This window comes from Gracilinanus agilis, chromosome 1, assembly GCF_016433145.1.
Source record: "Gracilinanus agilis isolate LMUSP501 chromosome 1, AgileGrace, whole genome shotgun sequence".
NCBI classification, from domain to species: Eukaryota; Metazoa; Chordata; class Mammalia; order Didelphimorphia; family Didelphidae; genus Gracilinanus; species Gracilinanus agilis.
In genome coordinates, this window is record NC_058130.1 from 116,221,547 (window position 1) to 116,247,688 (window position 26,142).

Below are 26,142 nucleotides of genomic sequence, written 5' to 3' on the forward strand. Positions count from 1 at the left end.
TAATTTTATTATTATTTGAGATATAATAGAGCATCTAGTCTTCTCTGGATTAAATGTTGGCTTCAATTGTTCATTATTTTTAACCATTTGGGATTAGTAAATTTTTGTGACATTGGCAATATTTTGTGATTCTTAGATTTCAAAACTTCTTCTCTCCCTGTCTATAATTCCTCTTAAAAATTTTTTGTAATCATAACCATTGGGGTGACCCAGATATACCCTTTTAGGATTAAAAAAATGTAGATCCCCATAAATCAATCTTGAATATTTTTAAGTATTAAGAAATATGTATTGTGCCTTAATTTCAGTTTGAAAAGTACATTCTATTAATAACAAACACTTATATACAGATTTTTAAAAAATATACAAAGAAGTTTCATCATAATACCCCTTTAAGACATGGCATAAAACTACTATGATGAATATTTTATATATAAAGGACCCAAGGTAGGGAAAAGGGTGGTTACCCAGAAAGTAGGTATTTAGGAATATAAACTCAGGTATCCTGACTTTTAAATGGATTGCCTATTCATTATCTCAGTAGTTTGCATAAGATTATTTTGTAAAGATTTTGCCCTCACATATATATTTTTTTCCTCCTCAGTAATACTTTAGCCCACACTATACAATGCACTTAGGCTCTTTTTTTTTCCCCCTTACTGAAGTGGTGGGAACACAAAAACTAATGCTTGTTTTTTTAATCAATAGGGTGCTATTATTATCCATGAAGTTTATGAGGAGGGAGCTGCCTGTAAAGATGGAAGACTTTGGGCTGGGGATCAGATTTTAGAGGTATGGATTTAGAATTTAGAATTATATATGTACACACACACACACACACACACACATACACACATATAAAAATAAAAATCACTATTTATTTATTTATTGTTTGTCTTTCTTTCTTTGCAAAAGGAGATGGTTTTGTTTTGGTTTCTGATTCTTTTGCACCAGCCCATTTTCTCACAGTCCGTGTCTGATTTTGATTCAGGTGAATGGGATTGACCTCAGGAATGCTACGCATGATGAAGCCATCAATGTACTGAGGCAGACACCTCAAAAGGTGCGCCTAACTATCTACAGGGATGAGGCCCAGTATAAGGAGGAGGACATGTATGATATGTTCAATGTAGAACTGCAAAAGAAGCCTGGAAAAGGACTTGGTTTGAGTATTGTTGGTAAAAGGTATGAAAAGGCAAATTTTTTTCTCTACCTCAGAGGGGCTTTCAAACAATCTGAAGTTTAGGAACATTTGTGCTGGGACCATAGGCATGTACAAATATTTTGTTATTTCATAAAATCAATTTAAAACATCCTATTTTTTGCCTAGAAACACAAAACCTTGACAACTTGTAATATTCTTATAAAATATATAGGGCAAATTGATAAAACAACATTTACATACTTTTCTTTGTGGAATTCTGACATGATAATTATGACAAATAAAGATGCAAATATTAGAATAGTAATATTAAAGATTTTATTTCAGAAATGACTTATAATAGTAATATACTTACCTCTGTACTTCACTAGAGGCAGCATATAATTTTGAAAATTGTATAGGCCTTAGAGTTAGGAGAAACCTGGGTGTAAAAACCAACTCTGACTTTTATTATGTAAGCCATAGCAAGTCACTTAACAACATCCCCTAGCATCAGTTTCTTCATTTTCACAAATGAGAATGGCAATAATATTTGAGCTATCTACTTCATATATTTGTTTTAAGGAAAACATTGAAAACTTTAAAGTACTATATAAATGTAAATTATTATTTATTGTACATATTAGGTCCTTAAAAATGTTCATTGCCTTAAATTGATGGCAGGGCTTATACTGATGTTCACTACTGGATAAAGTCATTGATTGTACTTAGTGACAAATGAACCACTATCTGATAATGCTAAAAATGAGTCTCATTTCTTTGTTATGCTGAAAGTCATAAAGCATTTTTCCAAAATGAAAGTGTATTTTTGAGTTGAATGGAGAGAAGGGGATCAGATTCAGAAATGATATATAATCATACAAATTTAAAGTTCAAATAAAAATTCACAAATGCCTGAAGCTTAAAAACAACTTGAAAAATCCTCCACAAGTTCAAGAGGGTTCCTGTAAGACCTTTGAACTTGACCAAACAGAATATGGACCAACCTCCTCTAAGCAACTCATTATATTTTATGTTTCTGTATTAGTTGACTCAAATGCTAATGGAGAGTCAATAATAGACTAAATTTTTGTTGTTGTTGTTGTTTAATCATTTCAGTGTCTGTCTCTTTGGAATACCATTTGAAGTTTTCTTGGCAAAGATAATGGAATTTGCCATTTCTTCCTCCAGTTCATTTTACAGATGAACTGAGGCAAACAGAGTTAAGTGACTTGTTCAGGACCATATGGCTATTAAGTATCTGAGGGTTGGATTTGAACTCAGGTCTTCCTGACTTCAAACCCAATATTGCCACTGTGCTATCTAGCTAATGGGTTGAGTTACTTTCTGTTTTAATCACTTTAATCCTGCAACTTAGAGGTTCCTTTTATATATTCTCAAAAATTTTGCATTAATTCAATGAGGTAATTGAGGTTATAAAACCTGCCTTTTTCCAGATCTTTTATAACCCATTTCACCCTTAAAAGATAACCAGATAGTTCAATAAATGAAGTTAATATTCACTTTTTTATTCCACTTAGTAAAGTGTATGTGTATTAGGCAAGTGTCTCAACGCCTTAAGAATTGGCAAAATCAAAATTTGTGGATGGAACCTTGAGAATTTGTTCAGTACATCTCTACTTGTTAGAAGGAGTACAACTCAAACTGAGAGAGATGGTTACTCATTATTGTTTTCAGTGTTCTCCAAGGAAGGAATGTTAACAACCTTCCTCGTCCACTTCATAATTCCTCTAGTCTCCTGTAGTGCTCCCTTTGGTCATAATTAACCAGAGCTTTTTATACAGGTGTTCTGTAAGGTAATGAGCAATGGTAAAATTAAATTGCCTTTCCTAGGCAATTCATTAAGTTGAAACACTTAAGTAATCCAAAGGAGAAAAATTGTAAAGCTTTTCTAAGTAGATATTGTCTCCCCATTTTATAGCTGAAAAGACAAATAAAGTAATCCTGTTGATGCTTTGCCCCAGCAGGGGTCATAAGGTGTCAACTCTGGGCATTAAATTTTAACCCTCTGGCCTTTCCTCCTACCTCAGATCCCTGTGATCCCAAAGAAACTTTTCTGACATTTTTTTCCAAATGAGTTACCTTCTTACTTACTAGGGCCTTTTATATTGCAACCCCAATACTTGTAAAACCAGGGAAACACATCTGCGTTCATCTCAAAGGTCCCTCATGTATTCAATTGTGAATGATTTTGTTCTGAACATTGTTTCTCTTATAGCAAATGGTTCATTTTTAACCAAGAACTATAATGACCCTTACAAAGATGTCATGCTTTGCTATCATAGGATTTTAGATTTCGATATGGACAGAACCATGGAGGTCATTTTCAGTCCAGGAACCTTCATATGAGGAAACTAGGATTTGAACCTGGATTCTTTGATACTGAATCCATGAAGCTTATCTGTAAGATTTATTAAGTGCTTAGCACCTTGCAGGTACTGTGCTAGACAATGAGGATATAAATTTTAAAAGAAAAAGAAAAGAAAGAGAAAAATAATGATTTTTGCTCTCTGACAGCTTCCATTCATTCAAATGGTTTCAATTTTAGCTGTATTGTACTGACTCAGGTCAATGATGATTATTTTAATGATAATATTATATCCCATGGTGGTAATGGTTAATAATAGCTAACATTTATAGAGCACTTACTATGTGTGCTAAGCACTGTGATTAACACTTTAAAATTATTAGTTCATTTGATCCTCATAATCACCTTGTAAGATTTTACAAATGAGGAAACAGAGAAACAAAGGTTAAGTGAGTGTCTGAGTCTAGATTTGAACTCAGATCTTCCTCTCAGGACACGCACTTTTTTTTTTGTGCCACCAAGCTATTATTTCAGTTTTCTACAGAAGACATTATTACTATCATTATGAAGCTATTTAGTCCAATTCCCTTATTTACAGTTCAGAAAACTGAATCTTTGGGAGATGGAGTGATTTATTCAAGGTCCCAATAAAGTGGCAGAGTTGGGATTTGAACAGAGGTTCTTTGCCTCTATAGCCACTGGGCTCTTCATTATATTTTTACTCCAGCTCTGTTCATTTTATGGGAGACCTAGAAAAGACCTGATTCTTCCAGCCAAAGGCGATAGATCCAAAGGTGATAGATCCAAAGGTAGAACCTAGGTATGACCAAAGAGTGATCTTTCCATTACATCATGCACCTATAGTCATACCTAGTAAATACCAGTATGTTTGATGATAAAAACCTGTGCCTATAGAAGGATTTTTAGTCTTAGTCTTATTTCATAGGGGGGAAAATATTGGCAATTGTGAGACGTCCATCTGGTTTAGTAAGACTCTACTATGTGTAAATCAGAGAGATCAAATTCTTGGTAAGGCTATTTTCTTGGCAAAGTTAATCGAGGAGTTTGCCATTTCCTTCTCCAGTGATTGAAAGCAAACAGAGGTTAAGCAACGTGCCCAGATTTACACAGTGAGAATTTGAGACCACATTTGAACTTGTGTCTCTTTGACTCCCACTGAACTACCCATCTCTCTCTAAATCAACTGTGCTAGGAATTAAAACCAAAAAAAGGAAGTAGTGTGATGCTTACCTCCAGACCTGTCTTTTAGGGGATAGATAAATCTTCCAAACAGTACAATTTGTCATTTGTTTTAAATAGCTTGGTTTTTTGTTTTGTTTTTGAGAAAAACGGACCAGGTTTTTTACTTTTATCAATATTTGTTTATTGGGTGAGAGGCAAAATGGAATAGTAAGATAACAAACAAACTAAAAAAAAACCCTATGGGCTTTAGAATGGTAATGGTTAAGATTAAGTCTTTTCTTCATCACTACCTGTATGGCCTGGTATGATCTGCTGGTTACTCAGTTTACTCATCTATAAAATGAATGAGGTTCTGGACTACTTGGCATCCAAGGTTCCTTTTAGCTCTTCATATATTATATCATCCTGTTATTGACTAATTTAAAATATTCCCTAGCTCAATTTTAATATTTACAATACTGCCTCAAGATCAGTCTTAACTATATGTCCTAAAGCTACAGCAATAGAGCTAACTTGGGCTATAACCAAAAAAAAAAAAAAAAAAAAAAAAAAAAAAAAAGGTGTTTTTGACATGAAGCATCATTTATTATGTAAATATTGCATTATAGTTAGGAGAAAATGATATCACAGTTTTTACCACCCCCAGAAATCTTCTTCTATTCTCTTGATTGTTAATCTTCTCTCTTTGCTCAAAATATTTGGTATTTATTTCTTTGTCTATGTGTTATGGTCTACTGGTTGTATCCTATCCATAGTGGGCTTTTTATTATTTTTTTTACCCATATCTTCTCTCTTACAATTGACACTAAGTGTGGGTTCCCAGGCAGAAGAACAATAAGGGCTAGGCAACTGAGGTTAAGTGATTTGCCTGGGGTAAGACTGCTAAGAAATATCTGAGGTTAGATTCGAACCAGGACCTCCCATCTCTAGGTCTGGTGCTTTAACCAGTGAGCCACCTACCTGTCCCTCATAATCAACTTTTGTAAAAATTCCTTGAAGGTGAGCTGTCTTTCATTTTGGTCTTTGCATCTTCCTGTATCTAGAATGGTGCCAAGTACTTCATGAGAACTTGTTAAAAATCAATTGAATTGGGGCAGTAATGGGGCTCAGTGGATTGAGAGCCAAGTTTAGAGATAGGAGGTTCTGGATTCAAATATGGCCTCACATACATCCCAGCTCTGTGACCCTGGATGAGCCATTTAACCTCCATTGCCTAGTCCTTACCACTTTTCTGCCTTGGAGCCAATACACAGTATTGATTCCAAGATTAAAGGTAAGGGTTTTAAAAATAATTTTAAAATAGTTAAATTAAAAAAATAATTGAATTGGATCCAAAATTAAAATGTATTTGCAGAAATGATACTGGAGTATTTGTATCAGACATTGTGAAAGGAGGAATTGCAGATATGGATGGAAGATTGATGCAGGGAGACCAGATATTAATGGTGAATGGGGAAGATGTTCGTAATGCCACTCAGGAAGCTGTTGCAGCATTGCTAAAGGTAATAATTTTTAAAGTTAATAATTGTTGCATTGTACTACAAGAAAAGAAAATAACTGAAAATTGAGCTATGGAAATAAACAATTACTGATGTATTTCAGGGAATAATGTCTTTTATTTTAAAACACATCTCACTTTAATAAAAAAGATCCTTTAATTCATTGATACTTTTAAAATGGTAATCTTAGGTGTAATTATCTATAATATTGGTATACATTTTATTGGGTAATAGTAAGTATTATAAATGGATTGTTAATGATGTAAATAAAATCTTCATCCTCAAGATCTGTTAAAGGAGCTTCGTTGAAGGGGGAGAGTTTGGCCAAGGGCCAATCTTCCTCTCTGGAGCTTAGATAACTGGCAGTAGAACATTTCAATAGATTAATCTACCTCAATAAAATACCACATGCAGACACACATACACATTCATATCTTTGAAAAGCAGATGCTATTTATAGATGATACAGAGCTAAAATGAATGCTAATTTTTTCAGGGAAATTTTGTCTTAAAACAAACATAGAGATTTACTAAGCTGACATACTGGATGAATGGGAAATCTTTTTTAAAAACAATCAAACTTTAAAGTTTGTCACATAAGGACTTACACAAGAAGATGAGGTTAGGATGTAAATAGAAACCCAATTATTCCCTGTCCTCCTCAACTGACTCTTGGCCCAATCATTAAGTCACTATGGGGCAAAAAGATGAGGATGAATTAATGATGGAGAGGGGGATACTGAAGCTTTACAGATTATCAGGGTGTCTAAGCTATGTAAGTTCAGAATCTCTTCAGTTCTGCCTTCATCATGCCTTTAGGAAGAAGGAATGGCTCAAAAAAACCCAAACCTATTATTTTGTGACATTTGTGGACATAGTTATCACAACACAACCATGTCACTTTGAAATTCTTTGTTCTCCTAAGTTCAGTCACATTAGCAGTGTGGCACATAAGTGTGAGTCAGGCTTACAAGAATTTAAGTATGTGCTATATGCCAGGTACAGTGATAAGTACTGGCCATATCTAGAAAGGCAAAGCAACTCACAGTAGAATGGGGGAGACCACATGCAAGCACCTATGCCAAACAAGATAAAAAATGATCTAAGAAGGAAAAAGGGAGACCTATGGGAGCAATCCTTTGTAGCACAGGGGAAGCAAATCCAGGAAGAAATACCTAGCAACTGCTAACTCCCATTGCCACAGTGTTGTGTTACACTGAGGCTCCCTTGTTCCCTTTCTCCTTTTCTAAGCACTGTAGCATTCTCTATTGGGCAATATTAAAGCCAGCTTCCAAATAATCATAGCAAAGGTCTTGTTTCTTTCTCTTATATGAGAAATTGGGATACTCCTCTTGCCTTCTCAAACACACATCTTATCTGTACCATCTTCCTTGCCATGCTGATAGAGAAGAGGGAAAGAAGGAATTAAGCAAAAGAGAGATCAAGAGTAAACCTTCAGAGTTGGTTCACTGAGAATGATTGTTTTTTCAAGGATGGAGGGGAAATAAATTGCACCGTATATAATTTAACTTATTGCCTATGAGGAAAGGAAGAAAGAATGAGTAAAGAGATACATGGTGCCTTTCATTTAGATCAGTGATTCCCAAAGTGGGCGCTACCACTCCCTGGTGGGTGCTGCAGCGATCCAGGGGTGCAGTGATGACCACAGCTGCATTTATCTTTCCTATTAATTGCTATTAAAATTTAAAAAAATTGATTTCCAGGGGGCTAAGTAATATTTTTTTTCTGGAAAGAGGGTGGTAGGCCAAAAAAGTTTGGGAACCTCTGATTTAGACCAATGGAGGAGGAAGAGAAAGGAATAAGCATCTGTGTATTTTCTACTATGTGCTAAGTACTCTTTACAAATATCATCTCATTTGAACGTGTTAACAACTCTTGAGGTGTAGGTGCCATTTTTATACTTGTGGAAATTGAGGCAGACAAAAGTTAAATGACTTGCCCAAGAGTCACATGACTAGTTTCTGAGGTCAGAGTTTGAACTTGGGTCTTCCTGACTTGAAGCCCAGTCTTCTACCTCTAGAGCCACCAGCTGCCTGTAGTAGAGGCAGCAGGGAGAAAGAGATGATTTGAAGCATGTTCATTCTCTAGCCTAAATTCAGCTTATGTTCTGTGCTTTTCTTCACATATTATAGTTCCACATATGCCAGAGTTTCTTTCATATGATCTCTGGTGTCTATAATAGTCTTGTCTTCTCCTTGAGCCTTGGAGGTGAAACTGGAAAAGTTTCATTCCATCACAGATTATTTTGAGGTTTGTAAGTGAAATTGTGTGTTGAGACTGACTAGGGGAAGCAGAATGAAATGACCCTATATTAGATTGAAGTCCATCTCCCTGATCTGGGCATATGGTCCCAAATGCTACCCTTTTTTCAGTCTTTTACTTTTGTCCAGGTTATTACTTGCCGGATTTATTAACTAGGTTAAAAAAAAACAGAGATAGCATTGGTAACAATATTACCATTCAGTTGTATAAATAATCTTCCAACTAATAGCTTTGTGATGTTGGTAGGCTATGTAGGAAACTAGCATGACCATATATTTATGATAAAATGTATTTATACATTCATCTCAATTTATACAATTTTTAGAGAAATCACTAATGTTTTAAACTTTTCTGACATAATTGTAATCCTCTTTTGGCCCACTGGATCTAGAAATTGTAGTCATTGTTGCCATATTCCTCTTCTTGGATTCTTTTGAAGTTGAAACCATAAGGAATGGGTATTGTATATGTCTACAACATGATCCTTTGCTTTATAGCCAAAGATGAAATACTGGACTTTACAAATTGCTTTTCTGATCTATTACAGTATTTCTTATCTGTAAGATAAGATATTTATCTGTAATATTTTCCTTCTGCTTTAAATTTATGTCCTTTTAAGCCAAATTTCTGTTTCTTTTTTTTTACCCATAAGAAGAAGCCTTTTGTGACTATACTCTTCAGATAAAATAAAATAGTGAATTAGGACAATTATCTGAACAACTTTTCTATTGAGGGGGGAAAAGGTGGATTATAAAACAGAGCTGTTTAATTCAGTCTATATTGTCTGTCTAGATCCATGAGTTTCACTAGCTAATTGCCCACCTCTCCATTTTGCTTTGATGGATACAATCTGCATCTGCTCTATTGCAAGATGAGCTAACTGCTTATAAGGTACTCTAAAAGGAGCAACCTTTTCAAAAATGAGCCTGTGGAAATATAATACAAAGTAATGTAAAAAAAATGAATGTAGCATTTTATGGAAAGACTTCAATAAAAATTAACAATTCTTCAGTGTTCTGTTCTTCAGTGTTCTCTAGGTACAGTAAGATTGGAAGTTGGAAGAATCAAAACGGGTCCATTCCATTCAGAGAGGAGGACATCCCAGAGTAGCCAGGTTGGTAATTGTGGCATTCTGAAGAACAGAATTCTGCCTCCATACACCACAAACAAATTAAAAATGTTGACAGACCATTTGGACCATATAGCACTGAATAAAAAGGTCATTGATATGGGCAAATGAAGAATATGGAAAGTTTATTTTTTGGAAGGGGGCTGGATAAAAATCAGTTTTTATTATCTTACAGCCAAACCTATTTTAGCTATTTTTTGATTTAAAAAAACTGTGACAGCTTTTGCTTTTATATCACCTTCATTTGTACATAGATCTCAACTTACTCTCCTCCTCAGAGAGCCATCTATCTAATAAAGGATAGAAAGAAAGAATGAAAAAATGAAGGAAGGGATAGAAGGTAGAGGGAGAGAGGAGTCAGTTCAGAATAGCTAACCAAACCATCAACTGAGTCAGTATTTCATAACCCCAACCCATCAAAAAGAGAAAAGTAGGGGTGAGGGGAGAAAGACAGACACACAGACAGAGATAAACAGAGAGGCACACAGGCATTCAGGCATACATAAATTCTCTTCTAAACTACACTCATTCATTAGACTACAATGTTTTAGTTTATTTGGAATTATTGCTACATTGTAATATTTATGTACGTTGTTTCCCTCTTTTATGCATTTAATACATTTTGTATTAATTGATATGTCAGCTCATGCTTATCTGAATTCTTTACATTCATCAATTCTTACAATGCAGTAATCTTATATTCTATTCATTTGTCACATTAAAATACCTAATAAAAATACCCATTAAAATATCCCTTTCTCCCCTTTCCTAATAGAAAGGACATAATTTGACAAACATATATATTAAGCTTTGTCTTGCTTATTCTTCTTTATCAGTTCTTTTTCTGGAGGTGGACATATACAAATGATTCTTCAAACATTATTTCTGTTGCCATATTTAGTGTTCTCTTGGTCCTGTTCATTTTACTCTCCATAATTTCATGTAGGTCTTTCCATGTTTTTCCCAAAATTTATCTGCCCATAATTTCTCACAGCTCAGCCATATTCCATATACCACAACTCATTTAGGCATTCCCCAATTGATGGGCATTTTTTTCAATTTCCAGTTCTTTGCCACTACAAAGAGAACTGCTATAAATTCTTGTGTGGGCATATGTTTAGCTATTACCTTATTGATGAGCACTTTGGGCAGCATTTTTTTGAGGAGGGTTTTCCCCCCTACATTAACTTATAGAATATTCCATTCCAAAGGGTAAACTCACTAAAAATAGTTCTTTAACTAAAAAGGAAAGACCCAAATGTAGATTGAAAATTGATGCCAGTGGTGGCCATGTTAAAATTTTCTGCTCTCAGCATGCTCAGTACATGCATATATATACAGTAGAGGCTTGATTTTAATTTTCTCCCTTCCATTCAGGTAAATTCGATGACTACTGGTTGAGTTATGACTTTTTTACTAAAGATCACAAAACTGAATTTTCTCAAGAAATGTTCATTTATTTAAGTAATTTAAGAAATATGTTAATAAAACACAGGTTATTTGTCCAGTTCACTGATTAAACTCAGTTTTGCATCCTGATTTGCCAAAATATGGTTTGAAATAACAAATTTTTAGAATTAGATTACGATACTGGGTATATTTAGAAATTTGTTACTTATACCAATACTGAAGAAGATTTTAAAAGTTTCATTCTCTGCATGTCTGTGGTCAAGCCAAACTATATATACCCCACTATTAGGCAGTTACTGCATTATAGCCTACTTGAGACATTTTGCTTATTATTACTAAGAAGAATTTGTATTCCTGTGAATTGCCTTAGTTCAGCCATCATACTTTGTACTTAAAATTGGTGTGAATAATAGTGAGGTATTGGGGGATTTCTGGGAAGATGGCGGCTTAGACTGAGTGAATCTTAAAAGCTCCGCACCCTTACACAGCGAAATAGAAAACAGTGCGCTTTGGGAAGAAAGAGGACCAAATCTAATAACCAGACAGAGCAGGGGGAACCCTACTGCAGCACAACTAAAGAAAATACGCCAAGAAAAAGGCTTCAATTCTTGAACTGTTGGGTCTGAGGGCATAGAAGAGGAATCCCAGGATGCCTCCCCCACGTGCTGTGGCCCAGGAAATCTCAGGGCGGGTGGGTGCATGGGTCTAGAGAGAGGGTCTTGCTGGCACCAGCCTTGGGGAGTTAAACACAGGCACTGGAGAGGTGAATGGAGGAGAAAACCAGAGAAACACAGCAAAAATGCCTGGAAGATGGTGGCTTAGAGAGAGCCAAACCCAAGACTATAGACAGCTCAGCTTCCTCATACCAAGATAGAGAATGCAGGGCTTCAAGAGGAAAGAAAACCAGATCAAACACAGTGGACAGCGTAGGGGGACCCCACTACTAGCTCAGTTCAACAAAAAACGCTCCTTCTTGTCCCTCCCATGGTCCTTTTTTTTCTTTTTTGTTTGTTTTTCCCTCTGCTCCAGGTTTTAGCCTCAGGGCAGATTAAGCAGTAAGATTAATCCAATCAATACAGGATTAATCCCAACAATTGGACATACAAGAAGTCTTCAGAGGGCAGAGAAAGTAACTACAGACCTCCATTGCCAGCTGGGGGGAAGATCTTTCATCAAATTAATTCATTAAATACATCTGCTCAAACTAGCAGAACAAGGAAGGAAAAAAATATGTGTAAGCAACAGAAAAAGAGAAAAGAAATGACAATTGACAGCTTCTTTCAAGGAAGTGAAAAGAGAGCAAATGAAATAGAAAAAGAAGAAGGGGAAGTAGTTCCAGCAAACTGGACACAGGCTTTGGAAGATCTCAAAATTCAATTAACTCAAGAACTTCAAGAATTCAAAAAGCAATCAAGAGAGGCAAGAGAGTCTGAAGACAATTTGAAAAAGGAAATACGTGAACTAAAACAAGAAAATAAAGTCTTAAAAGCCAGAATTGGCCAGCTTGAAAATGAAGCAAAGAAGGCAAAAGATGATCTACAAAGAAAATCAGACCAGAAGGAGAAGGATGACCAAAAAGCCAGGGATGAAATTCAGTCTTTAAAAACAGAATTCAACAACGAGAAGCAAATGACTTCACAAGGCAGCAAGAATATATTAAACAAAATTTTAAAAATGAAAAATTTGAGGAGAATATGAAATACCTCATTGATTCAACCAAAGATCTAGAGAACAGAGCTAGAAAAGAAAACTTAAGAATTATTGGTTTACCAGAACATCATGATAAAAGAAAAAGTTTAGATAGCATCTTACAAGAAATTACAAGAGAAAATTGCCCTGAAGTTCTCAAACAAGAGGGAAAAATGGAAATCGAAAGAATCCACAGATCACCTCCTACATTTAATCCACAACTGACAACTTTCAGGAATATTATAGCCAAATTAAAAAACTACCAGACCAAGGAAAAAATATCACAAGCTGCTAAAAAGAAGTCATTCAGATATCAGGGAACCACAGTCAGGATAACACAGGATATGGCTACATCTACATTGAAGGACAAGAAAGCATGGAACATGATATTCTGGAAAACAAGAGAACTGGGTCTACAACCAAGAATCAACTATCCAGCAAAACTAACTATATTATTGCAGGGGAAACTATGGTCATTCAATAAAATCAAGGACTTCCAAACATTCATCAAGAGAAAACCAGACTTAAACAGAGAGTTTGCTGCCCAAACCCAGAACTCAAGAGAATCAACATAAGATAATTAAGAGAATGGAGGAGGAGAAAAAAATTATTTTCTTTAAGGGACCAAACAAGTTCAATCAATTTGTATCCCCAGAAGAAAAGAAGATATTGGCAAATATTAAAAATTGTTATTACCAACAGGGTAACTAGAAGAAGTTTACATAGAGGGAACAGGGACAAACTGTATAGGATGAAATGTCAAGAGATATACATATCTCTTGACATTTCATAGTTTTGTATATATTTATACATACATACGTACTACATGTATGTATAAATATATACAAAACTGGGGGGAGAAGGTAATGATGAGAAAAATAGGAAAACAAACAAAAAGGAATAAAATTATATTCCATAAAGAAGCTCGTGGGACCAACAGGGAAAAATAACAATACACTGTAAGGGTAAAGAGGTTAGAGAGAGGAAATATTCAATACTTAAGTGCATTAAAATCAACTTAAAGAGAGAAGAACAATCGGATCCATTGGAGCAGAGAACTGATTGACGTCCTATAGAGAAGTAGAAGGGTAACAAATGGACTGGTGGAGAGGGAAGCAATACTAGGGAGGGAGAGGGGTTGGGGGGGAGCATGACATAGCTTTAAAGAGCAGTAAGAGGGGAATAAGAAGGGAGTGGGGAGACAGGGAAGTACAACAAGGGAGGGGATTATAGGAACTGATTAAAAACAAAACATTGGTATAGAAGGAAACAGTGAAAGAAAAAAGGACAGGACTAGGAGAGAAAACCAAAATGTCTGGGAATGCACAGTTGATAATTATGACTCTGAATGTGAATGGGATGAACTCGCCCATAAAACGGAAGCAAATAGCATAGTGGATAGAAACCAAAATCCTACCATATGTTGTCTATAAGAAACACACATGAGACACACAGACATACATAGAGTGAAAATGAGAGGATGGAGCAAAATCTATTGGGGTTCAAATGAGAAAAAGAAGGCAGGGATTGCTATCATGATCTCTGACAGAACCAAAGTAAAAATAGATAAGTTTAAAAGAGATAGGGAAGGTAACTGCATCCTAATAAAAGGCAGTATAAACAATAAAGAAATATCATTACTCAATATGTATGCATCAAACGGCATAGCTTCCAAATTTCTAAAGTAGAAGCTAGTGGAACTCAAGGATGAAATAGATAGCAAAACCATACTAGTGGGGGACCTCAACCTTCCCCTATCAGATCTAGATAAATCAACCCAAAATATAAATAAGAAAGAGATAAGAGAGGTGAATGAAACTCTAGAAAAATTAGAGTGAGAAAAATAAATAGGGACAAAAAGGAATACACCACCTTTTCAGCAGCACATGGAGCATTCACAAAGATAGACCATGTAATAGGGCATATAAACATGGCAAACAAATGCAAAAAAGTAGAAATAATAAATGTGACCTCAGATCATAATGCAATAAAAATAGTTATTAGTAAGAATACATGGAGAGGCAAACCAAAAACTAATTGGAAATTAAATAATATGATTCTCCAAAATAATTTAGTGAAAGAACAAATCACAGAAACAATTAATAATTTCTTTGAAGACAATGACAATGATGAGACATCTTACCCAAACCTATGGGATGCAGTCAAAGCAGTTCTAAGGGGAAATTTTATATCACTGAGTGCATATATTAACAAATTAGGGAGGGCAGAGGTTAATGAATTGGGCATGCTACTTAAAAAAAACTAGAAAATGAACAAATTTAAAATCCTCAGATGAAAACTAAATAAGAAATACTAAAAGTCAAAGGAGAAATTAATAAAATCAAAAGTAAAAGAACTATTAATCTAATAAATAAGATTAGATGTGGTATTTCGAAAAAACAGATAAAATATACAAAGTACTGTTTAATCTAATTTAAAAAAGGAAAAAAAACAAATTAATAGTATCAAAGATGAAAAGGGAGACCTCACCTCTAATGAAGAGGAAATTAAGGCAATCATTAAAAATTATTTTGCCCAATTATATGGCAATAAATTTAGCAATCTAGGTGATATAGATGAATATTTGCAAAAATATAAATTGCCTAGATTAACAGCAGAAGAAATAGAATACTTAATCCAATATCAGAAAAAGAAATTGAACAGGCCATCAAAGAACTCCCTAAGAAAAAATTGCCAGGGCCTGAGATTCACAAGTGAATTCTATCAAACATTCAAAGAACAATTAATCCCAATACTATACAAATTATTTGATATAATAAGCAAAGAAGGAGTCTTACCAAACTCCTTTTATGACACAAATATGGTACTATTCCAAAGCCAGTTAGATCAAAAACAGAGAAAGAAAATTACAGACCAATCTCCTTAATGAACATAGATGCAAAAATCTTAAATAGAATACTAGCAAAAAGACTCAGCAAGTGATCAAGAGGGTTATTCATCATAGTCAGGTAGGATTTATACCAGGAATGCAAGGATGGTTCAACATTAGGAAAACCATGCACATAATTGACCATATCAATAAGCAAACCAACAAAAACGACATGATTATCTCAATAGATGCTGAAAAAGCCTTTGACAAAATACAACACCTATTCCTACTGAAAACACTAGAAAGTATAGGAATAGAAAGTCCTTTCCTAAAAATAATAAACAGTATATATCTTAAACAATAAGCATCATATGCAATGGGGATAAATTAGAAGCCTTTTCAGTAAGATCAGGGGTGAATCAAGGATGCCCATTATCACCTCCATTATTTAACTTTGTACTAGAAACACTAGCAGTAGCAATTAGAGAAGAAAAAGAAATTGAAGGTATTAAAATAGGCAATGAGGAGACTAAGCTATCACTCTTTGCAGATGATATGATGGTCTACTTAAAAAATCCTAGAGAATCAACTAAGAAGCTTGTAGAAATAATCAACAACTTTAGCAAAGTTGCATTATACAAAATAAATGCACATAAATCATCAGTATTTCTATATATTTCCAACACATCACAGCAGCAAGAGGTAGAAAGAGAAACACCATTTAAAATCACCCTAGACAATATGAAATACTTAGGAATCTATCTACCAAAACAAACAGGTTTTATACAAACATAACTACAAATCACTTTCCAAACAATTTAAACTAGATCTAAACAATTGGAAAGCCATTGATTGCTCATGGGTAGAATGAGCTAACATAATAAAAATGATCATTCTATCCAAATTAATTTACTTATTTAGTGCCATACCTATCAAACTACCAAAAAACTTTTTTACTGAATTAGAAAAAACAATAAAGTTTATTTGGAAGAACAAAAGATCAAGAATATCAAGTGAAATAATGAAAAATAAACGTGAAGGAAGATGGCCTAGCAGTAGCAGATATTAAGTTATACTATAAAGCAGCAGTCATCAAAACAATATGGTGCTGGCTAAGAGACAGAAGGGAGGATCAGTGGAATAGACTTGGGGTAAATGACATCAGCACAACAGTGTATGATAAACCCAAAGAGCCCAACTTTTGGGACAAAAACCCACTATTTGACAAAAACTGCTGGGAAAATTGGAAAACAATATGGGTAAGATTAGGTCTAGATCAACATCTCACACCTTACATCAAGATAAATTCAGAATGGGTCAAAGACTTGAATATAAAGAAGGAAACTGTAAGTAAATTAAGTGAACACAGAATAGTATACTTGTCAGATCTCTGGGAAAGGAAAGATTTTAAAACAAAGCCAGAATTAGAAAAAATTACAAAATGTAAAATAAATAATTTTGATTATATTAAATTAAAAAGTTTTTGTATAAACAAAAACAATGCAACAAAAATTAGAAGGGAAACAACAAACTGGGAAAAAATATAATAAAAAATTCTGACAGAGGTCTAATTACTCAAATCTACAAGGAACTAAATTGTATAAAAAAATCAAGCCATTTCCCAATTGATAAATGGGCAAGGGACATGAATAGGTAATTTTCAGATAATGAAATCAAAAGTATCAATAAGCACACGAGAAAGTGTTCTAAATCTCTAATAATTAGAGAAATGCAAATCAAAACAACTCTGAGGTATCACCTCCCACCTAGCAGATTGGCTAAAATGATAGAAGGGGAGAGTAATGAATGTTGGAGGGGATGTGGCAAAATTGGGAGATTAATGCACTGCTAGTGGAGTTGTGAACTGATCCAACCATTCTGGATGGCAATTTGGAATTATGCTTAAAGAGCGATAAAAGAACGCCTGCCATACCATTCCTAGGTTTGTACCCCAAAGAGATCATAGATAAACAGACTTGTGCAAAAATATTTATAACAGTTCTTTGTGGTGGCAAAAAACTGGAAAGCAAGGGTATGCCCTTCAATTGGGGAATGGCTGAACAAATTGTGGTATCTGTTGGTAATGGAATACTATTGTGCTCAAAGGAATAATGAAATGGAGGAATTCCATGTGAACTGGAATGACCTCCAAGAATTGATGCAGAGTGAAAGGAGCAGAGCCAGAAGAACATTGTACACAGAGACTGACACTGTGGCAAAATCAAATGTTAAGGAAGTGTGTACTAGCAGCAATGCAATTACCCAGGACAATTCTGAGGGATTTATGGAAAAGAATGATACCCACATTCGGAGGAAGAACTACAGGAGAGGAAACACACAAGAAAAACAACTGCTTGAACACTTGGGCTGATGACGACATGATTGGGGATGTTGACCTGAAAGGACCACACCAATGCAACTATCAATAATATGGAAATAAGTCTCAATTGATGACACATGTTAAAACCTGTGGAAATTTGAGTTAGTTATTGGGGGGAGGTTTGAGGGGGTAAAGGGGAAAGTAAAAACATGAATCATGTAACCATGGAAAATTTTTCTAAAAATAAAAATAATTTAAAAAATAGTGAGGTTTTACACCTATAGCTAAAGTTAAAACTACATAAACCAAAACTCATTTTTGATATTTGAAGCTTCTTGAAATAACAAGGAATTGAATTCGTCAATCATTTGTTACATAACTACCACATAAAAAGCATTGTTTTACTAGATGGTAATAAAATCTAAAAATTAAAACAAAGATTTCAAATTGTTTGCAGAATATTTAAAAAGGATAGAAAGCATGCGCAGGTTAGTATCATCAAAGGTAAAGGCAAGGAGAAGAGGATAAAAACAGGCCATATATTTGAGTAGAGAGATTATGGTACCTGAGGCAGAGAGGATTAGCAAATTCTTCATCAATGAGGTCTTAGTTGAGCTGGGTCTTGAAGGAAGGAAAATATTTCTAAAAGTGGTGAAGAGAAGGACACATTTGTGTGAAGGATGGCTTATGAAAATGTATAGAGGAAGAAGAAAGAAGGATGATATTGGGGAAGAGCTTACAGTCTTGTTTGACTATAATAGTGTAAAATACATCTGGGAAGGTTGCTTAGAAATGGATTTGGCAGAGACTTAAATGTCAGGCTAAGTTCATATGCTATTCTAGTGGTTGTAGAGAACCACTGGGTGAGATATATATGTGTGTGGAAACTAGTTAACTGGTTTATAGTCACCCCAGACATTGAGACCTGGTGGAAATGGCAACAACAACAAAATGAAATATGTGAAAGAAGAAATAACTATCTGAGGTTTCTTTTTTTTTTCCTTGCAATCCCCTCCCCCCTTCAAGCATAGGCTTGGAGCACTAGGAAAATCTAGATACCCTCTCAAAAAATCTCTTGTCTTTCTAAAAGTAGGCCTTCACCAAAACTGGCTTGGAAAGAAAACTAATTACCAATTTAAAAAAAAATTCTTCCTGTATAGCACATTTCATTCATATATATATGTTATACATATATATATGTATGTATGTATGTATGTATGTATAGCACTAATGTTATTAACCTAACAGCAGAAAATTCTTAATAATCCAGTTTAATTTCTTTTTGCTTTAATTTAAGTTCATTACCTTTGTGTAAATGAACAACACAAAGATCACCAGACATAAATTATCCCATCATATACTTTAAAATTAAGAAGTTAACAGAACCAGTTGAGTGTCATAGAGCTCTGTTCAAATACTGTCTCTGACACCTTCTGGCTATTTAGCCCAGGGAAAGTCATTTAATCTTTCAATCTTCCAGGCAACTTTTGACTGAAAATTGCATAAAAGATGCCAACTTGAATTGCTAATAGGAGTTCCTTCACCTGAGATTTCCTCATACTAAAAAATTAAAAATTTGAATTCTTATCCCATTATTTCAAGATAATTCGAATTTTCATTTTTTCTATAGAATAAATCTTTTTTTTTATCAGCCTTTCTAGTTCTCATTTTAAAAAAGATACTACTTTTCCTTTTGTTTTCCATCACATTCAATTCTATATATGTCTTCCTGGCATTCTCTATTCTCAAGCTAGGTCTTATAACCAAAAATGAAGAACAAAAAAACAGTTCATCAATACTAACTAACTAACATAACTAATACAAACTAATATATGCTAACACATATGTACTATTCCATTCCCACAGCACCTCACCTAACATATTTTAATCTTTCCCTCTAACTCTCTCTAAATGTACTATATTTAATTTTCATTATATAATCCTGTAACTAGAGGAAGTAAGCATGATGAGAATAAAACAGTGCTGAAATTTAGATTATATCTCAATGTTTTCCCCAGTTTTTTGCCTGTGTCATGCATAAAATCAGTTTTTCCTCATTTTATTTCCAATATTCAATTTTGTCTTTTAAATGAATGACCCTGCGTTTGCCACCATAAAACTTGCAGAATTATAGTACTATAAACTTTGAAAAGGACTCAAAGATCATCTAGTTTTCTTCCTATCTAAATAATGAAAATCTCATATACTACTTCCATGGAAAAAAAGTCACCCAGGCTTACCTTAGACACTTCTAGCTTCTAAAAGAGCTCACATTGCTTGAGAGAAGTTTAGAGTCAATTATTGGGAAGTTGTTGTGTTGAATTCTGCCTCTTTGTTATTTCAAACTCTTGGCCCTGACCTCATGTGCCTAAAGGAATAAATGCAAACCTTTATTAACCAAATAGACAGAAAATAGGTTTCCTTTCTATCTCTTCAATAGCTTAAGCTATCAGGGCTATCAATCTGAGCCTTTTTCTCTCTGATATTAACTACCACTCTCAAGTTTAAGTGGTAGTATCCTAAAAAATGAGCTTATTCTTTAACTCCATTTATAATAATCCCTTGCACAGAATAGGCAGTATATGTGTCTGTATTTATTTATCAAACTGCATGTGTCCCTGGCTTATAATGAATGACAAAACCTTTGCTTGTACACCTTTTTTAATGATTTCTTTACCTAAAAGCATCATGATCTAAAATCTTAAGTGTTTTCCCAGTTTTATGAGGATAATATCTTCAAAATCTCTCAAAACCTTTTTGAGGTTAAAGCTGATAAATCTGGGTCTCTAAATTTTGTAATTTGACAAATATAGCCAAATGACAAGGTCAGCAAAGGGGGCAATTCATGTCTTAGTGGATTGAAAGCCAGGCTCAAAGATGGGAGGTCCTGGGTTCAAATGTGACCTCAGACACTTCCTGGGTGAATGACCCTGGGCAAGTCACTTAATCCCCATTGCCTAGCCTTTATTGCTCTTCTGCCCCAGTTTTGATTCTAAGACAGAAGGTAAGTGTTAAAAACAAAAAAGGTCAGCAGAAATAAATGGCATAAGAAGAGACAAAATCTTTCTTCAAAATAGCACATTATCAGTGTTATCCTTGGTTTTTAAATGTTGCATGGAAAGAAACCAGTGAAATGGATTTTAGAATTAAGAAGTTTTCTTATTATTATTACCTTCTAAACTTGAAAGAATAATTAAGATCTTATTTTTTCTAGATGAGTGAAGGAAGCCTGTCATCCTTCACTTTCCCTGTTTCTGGATCCAACGCATCAGAGGCATTTGACAGTGTTTCAAAGAAGAATGCCTGTAAGATTAACTTCATATTTGAATTAAATTATATATTAAGGGGGACTTTCTTTCACTAGTTTTTTCCTCTAAAGTATATTAATGATATATGAAAGTTTCAAAATAGTCCAGAACACAGAAACTTTCATACATCAAGTATAGCATTCTAGGTAAATTGATAATCAAGCAGCTTATTTTAAATCCTGGTTCTGATGTTTCTCAGCTTTGGGATTGTAGGAAAGTCATATCAATTCCTATTCACCTACAAACTAATAAAATGGAGCTAGTAGTATTTGGACCATCTACTTATGGGATTCTTGTAAGATTGCATTTTGTCCACTTTAAATTGTCTAAATATACATTTAAATGCCTATAGTGAATACAAAGATGGATATGATCCAGATGTTCTCAAGGATCTTATAGTCAGTCCTCTTGCTAGAGGAAAGCACATAAGCAACAATGATACAGAGGATATATAATTGCAACAAGAAGTCAAGTCAACAAGTATATCTTAAGAGGCTCATATGTACAAGGCACTTAGCTAGGAGCTGGGAATATAAAGAAAGAGTGAAAAAAAAACAAAAACAAATGGACCAAAAACCCAGCCCCTCCTCTCAGAGTTCCCAGTTTAGTGTGGGAGACAATATGCAAATAACTTTGTACAAACAAGATATATAGAGTAAACCAGAGAAAACCTCAGAAGTAAGGTGCTAACATTAAGGAGGATTGGGAAAAAATTCTGGTAAAAAGTGAGACTTTAGATAAGATCTGAAGTGGAGAGGTAAAGGTGAAAAGGGACTATATTCCAGGCATGGGGAAAAGCCAGTGAAAATGCCGTCAGTAGGGAGATGGAGTGTCTTGGTCGAGGAATGGAAAGGGAGCTACAGTTATTCTATTGCAGAGAATTGGGAAGGTGTGCAGGGAAGGGAGGAAGGGTCAGGTAATGAAGTGCTTTCAAAATAAAAAAGGATTTTATATTTGATCTCTAGGCAATAGGTAGCCACTGGAGTTTATTGAGGTGGGTAGGGCAGGGGGTGGAATGGTCCGACCTGGGCTTTAGGAAAAGATTACTTTGATAGCTCTATGGAGAAGGAATTGGCATGGGGCAAGATTTAAGGGAAAGGAGACCAACTGAAAGGCTATCACAGTAGTTGAGGCACGAGGTGATGAGGTCCTATACCATGGATGTTTCAGAGAAGACCGGGATGTATGCAAGAATAGTACAAGTAGAATCCATAGCACTTGGCAAATGATTTGCTATCAGGGGTTGAGATTGAGTGAAAATTATATGATAAATATTCAGCTTTAAGGCTGGGTAAGACATATATAAGAGGTCTTTTTCATTCGGGGAGATAAGTGTGTGTATGCGAGAGTATGTAGAGAAGACAGGAATGGAATGGTCAAGCAAAGTTTTAAGGAAGTGGCATCTGAATTGGACCTTGAAGAAAGGAACTTTTATAGATGGAAATGAGGGAGAGAATTATTCCAGCCAAGAGTTATGGCTTGTTATTATTGCACAAATGGGATAGGCTTGGATGGTATATGATTTCAGCAAATGGAAATAGACTTTAAGTAGCTAGATCCTAAGGAGTTATTTTAGGCACATAGAAATTAAGAATGTAGCCCAGGGTCACCCAGTTTGTGGAGTGTCAGAAGTGGAATCTGAATCCAGATTTTCTTAACTCCAAGCCCAGCCCTCTTGAACTACAATGTTTGCTCTTGCTTTTTCATCTATGATTATCGATAGTGTTATTAAATTGGGGATCCTATAAACTTTTCTTATTAAGCAGCTTGGTATTTTTTATTACTTCTTTCCTATTGACATTAAGTAAAGACTATATATATATATATATATATATATAATCAGGCGCTCCCACGGTAAACACTGAATTTTCCATAATTATTTTATTTTTAAACTGAGAACTCATGCTTTCCTTCTCATGTGTAAATTATGTGAAAATTGCAACAGAAGAATTTTGGCGATGAGTATTGGTTGAGGCTTACCCAAATTTGTGAAACTAACCATATGGTGGTCTCAGTTATCATTTTTTCCATATTTCAGGGGTCCATGATTTCATTCTTAGAAATACTTCTACAAGCTCAAATTTCATTTTTTTCCGCATTTCATTAACTGTTGAAAAATATATGACATGGTGGCCAGAACTGTGATGATTTGTACTTAGCTAGATTGTTCTTCAAGTGAAAGGTACATAATACGTTCTTGGGTCTATACTCTTCTGCTTGACAAGGTGGGACTACCATAGACTGTCACCATCACAGCAGCCAGGAGCACAGGGTTAGCTCTTTGCCCCAAGAAAGCATCAGAGTTTGACTTTAGTGAATTGCCCAGCTTAAAATGTGTTTAATATTAACAAAATTAAAATACTTGGATGCTTAGGTTGTTTTACATGAAGTCATAACCATAATCCCTGAGGCTGTACATTCATGGCTTTGGTAAAGAGACTGTGTTCTTTTCTTGACTCATTCAGATTGGATTATAGTTAGATAATCAGTGTATAAAATGAGAAAAAAAGCGCGGTGGTGTAAAGTTATTTCTAACTTTTGAAGTACAAAAGTGCATAAGAAAGGGTGGATTGCTAGCAGGTAATGGTTTAGGAGTGACCCTTCCAAACAAATAGGTGGGAACCCATCTGATCTCATAACACACTCCATGTTTCCACTTAATTTGATTGAGTAACCGATTTTATTGACATTATAGTTGTAATAACTTCATATCCTTTTTTCATTTTACAGTGGCTTTGGAAATACAGGGATTAAGAACAGTTGAAATAAAAAAGGTAAATTGGACCAGAAAGCCATATAAACTATTATTTTGAGAGACATGGGGAGATCCATTTTCTGGATAGCTATCTTGCCATTTTAAAATACCCAGTGGGGGGAAAAATGTTTTGTTTAGTGCAATATGGCCTGGTTTTATGGAGCAGAAGTTGAAAGCAGAGATTGCAAAATTCCCTCTGGAAAGTAACTATTAAGTATTTTAAAATACGAATTCATGTCCAGGAGAGGTTTAAAGATCTTTTTGTTTTCAGTGATAGCATTTCTGTAAGTAAAACTTTTTATTTGTTCTTAGAAAAACTGTTGGGTCCACATATTTCCTTTTGTCTGTAAAAAAATTTAAATATTTGACATTTTGAAAATGCCACCTTTCTTCCTCTTAGTTTTCCTTTATTATCAAACTGAGCAACAGACATTTCTTAATTCAACCACTAACCGAATTCCATGAAAACAATCAAAAAGGAGATTAGAGAGAAACCTGAGTAAATTAAATGTTTAATTTTTATTAATTTCCCCTACTTGATAAGTCCATTCTTCGAGAATAAGCAATGCCACTTTAGTCCAGGTGCAAGTCATTTAAAGGAAGCTCAAAAGCACATGGACTTAAAACATGCATGCATGTTCTGATGAAACTCAGTGCTACAAATTCTGCATGAAACTCAGCCTTTCTGTTTTCTTATCAAACCACACTCAAGCCTAGTTTCTGATCCAAGCACTGCATTCTCCCTCTGGTCTCTTAGTTGAGGAACCTGCATTTTTCTCTCCCTCCTCTTCCCTTCCATGGCAACCCTTTTTACTAATTCTGACACTTTGAGGTGCAATCTGAAGTTTTATTCTCCTCTCTACTCAGGAATATTCTGATTCTAGCATGTCTTTGGTCATAGGAGGTGAGGATTTGGAGGAACAGAACAGTATCCCCTGCCTACTTCCCAAGGTTGTTGAGAGGATGAGAATGCAGTAACATTTGTAAATCACTTTGAGGGCCTTAAAACAGTATATAAATATTAGTTGTTATTTTTAGTAACATACCAATAAATAGGCCATGATTTCTACCAGAGAAATTTGTTTTATGTGGGGCATGAAGAAATGCCCCACATAAGATAGGAATATACTTGTGAAATGTTATGGAGCAGAATTCAAATGATGAAACCAAGCATGATTTTTTAAATTAAAATTTTATTTCTTTTCTCATGGCAGGGTCCTGCTGACTCACTGGGAGTCAGCATTGCTGGAGGTGTAGGCAGTCCACTTGGTGATGTCCCAATATTCATTGCCATGATGCATCCGAATGGAGTTGCTGCACAGACCCAGAAACTTAGAGTAATATAACTGCCTAAGTTATCAGACATACCTCTTGTGGGACACTTTGGTGCAAGACTATTCAGATCTTCATTACTGGATTGCAAATCAAAATCTTTGCAACTCAAATACTGGGTTAATCATATGAATGAAAGTTGAGGCAGGGGGATTTGGGGTAAAAAGGAGAATACTTGCAATGAAAGAAGAAAACTATTTGATAATTCTAAATTTGCAAGGAACAAGAAGGCATTAGATTATAGATGTAGCTAACATTTTAGCTTAACTAAAACTATAGCAAGTTAAAATGTACAATGATGGGAAATTGTACTTTTATTGAGTTGAATTTAATTAAATTAAAATGTTTCTTAAGCAACAACTAAGTTGTGGTTTAAACATGTATTTGCTTTGACAGTCACTTTGGCTTCCTGAATTATTTAAGTGATGATTGGACAAAATTTGTATATAAGATGATGAATTTTATGCAAGGTCAATGTAATATCACCACATTATACTTTTCTGTTGGATAGAATTCTGGTGGTCTACCTATCAACTCTAGCAGCTCTTTTCTCTATGAATTGATAACTTTCTTTTCGTGAGCATTGCTCATTTTGACCAATTTGTAGACTAAAAGACTTAACCTTTTTTTTTTTTTTAAGGGAGATGAAGTGTGTATGAAATGATCTAAGCACTAATGTACCTTAATGACAACATTGAGTCTTGCAATGGGACCACATAGTTAAAAGCATTCTGTAGGAATATTACAGTTATATTGAAACTCTTCCCTAATTTGGCCTGAGATGCTTGCCCAAAGGGGTCAGCTTGATAAATCCTGGCCCTACAATGTTATGTGTATCCTAGAAAGCAATCCAGACACTTTAGTTGAATGTATCATTAAGGCTAAAGGAAGAAATTCACCAACTATATTAATTT

At 34.7% G+C, this 26,142-nt stretch overlaps 1 protein-coding gene across 1 annotated transcript in view; it reads left to right on the forward strand.

The window, feature by feature from the left end:
• MPDZ (multiple PDZ domain crumbs cell polarity complex component) overlaps window positions 1-26,142 on the forward strand; it is a 228,912-nt gene that overhangs the window by 192,885 nt on the left and 9,885 nt on the right. Inside the window, exons 39-45 of the mRNA XM_044685473.1 lie at window positions 709-792; window positions 992-1,185; window positions 6,028-6,175; window positions 9,483-9,569; window positions 21,048-21,138; window positions 23,872-23,915; window positions 25,111-25,233. Of these exons, the coding sequence (XP_044541408.1) occupies window positions 709-792; window positions 992-1,185; window positions 6,028-6,175; window positions 9,483-9,569; window positions 21,048-21,138; window positions 23,872-23,915; window positions 25,111-25,233 (771 nt within the window). The remainder of the gene's footprint in view (window positions 1-708; window positions 793-991; window positions 1,186-6,027; window positions 6,176-9,482; window positions 9,570-21,047; window positions 21,139-23,871; window positions 23,916-25,110; window positions 25,234-26,142) is intronic.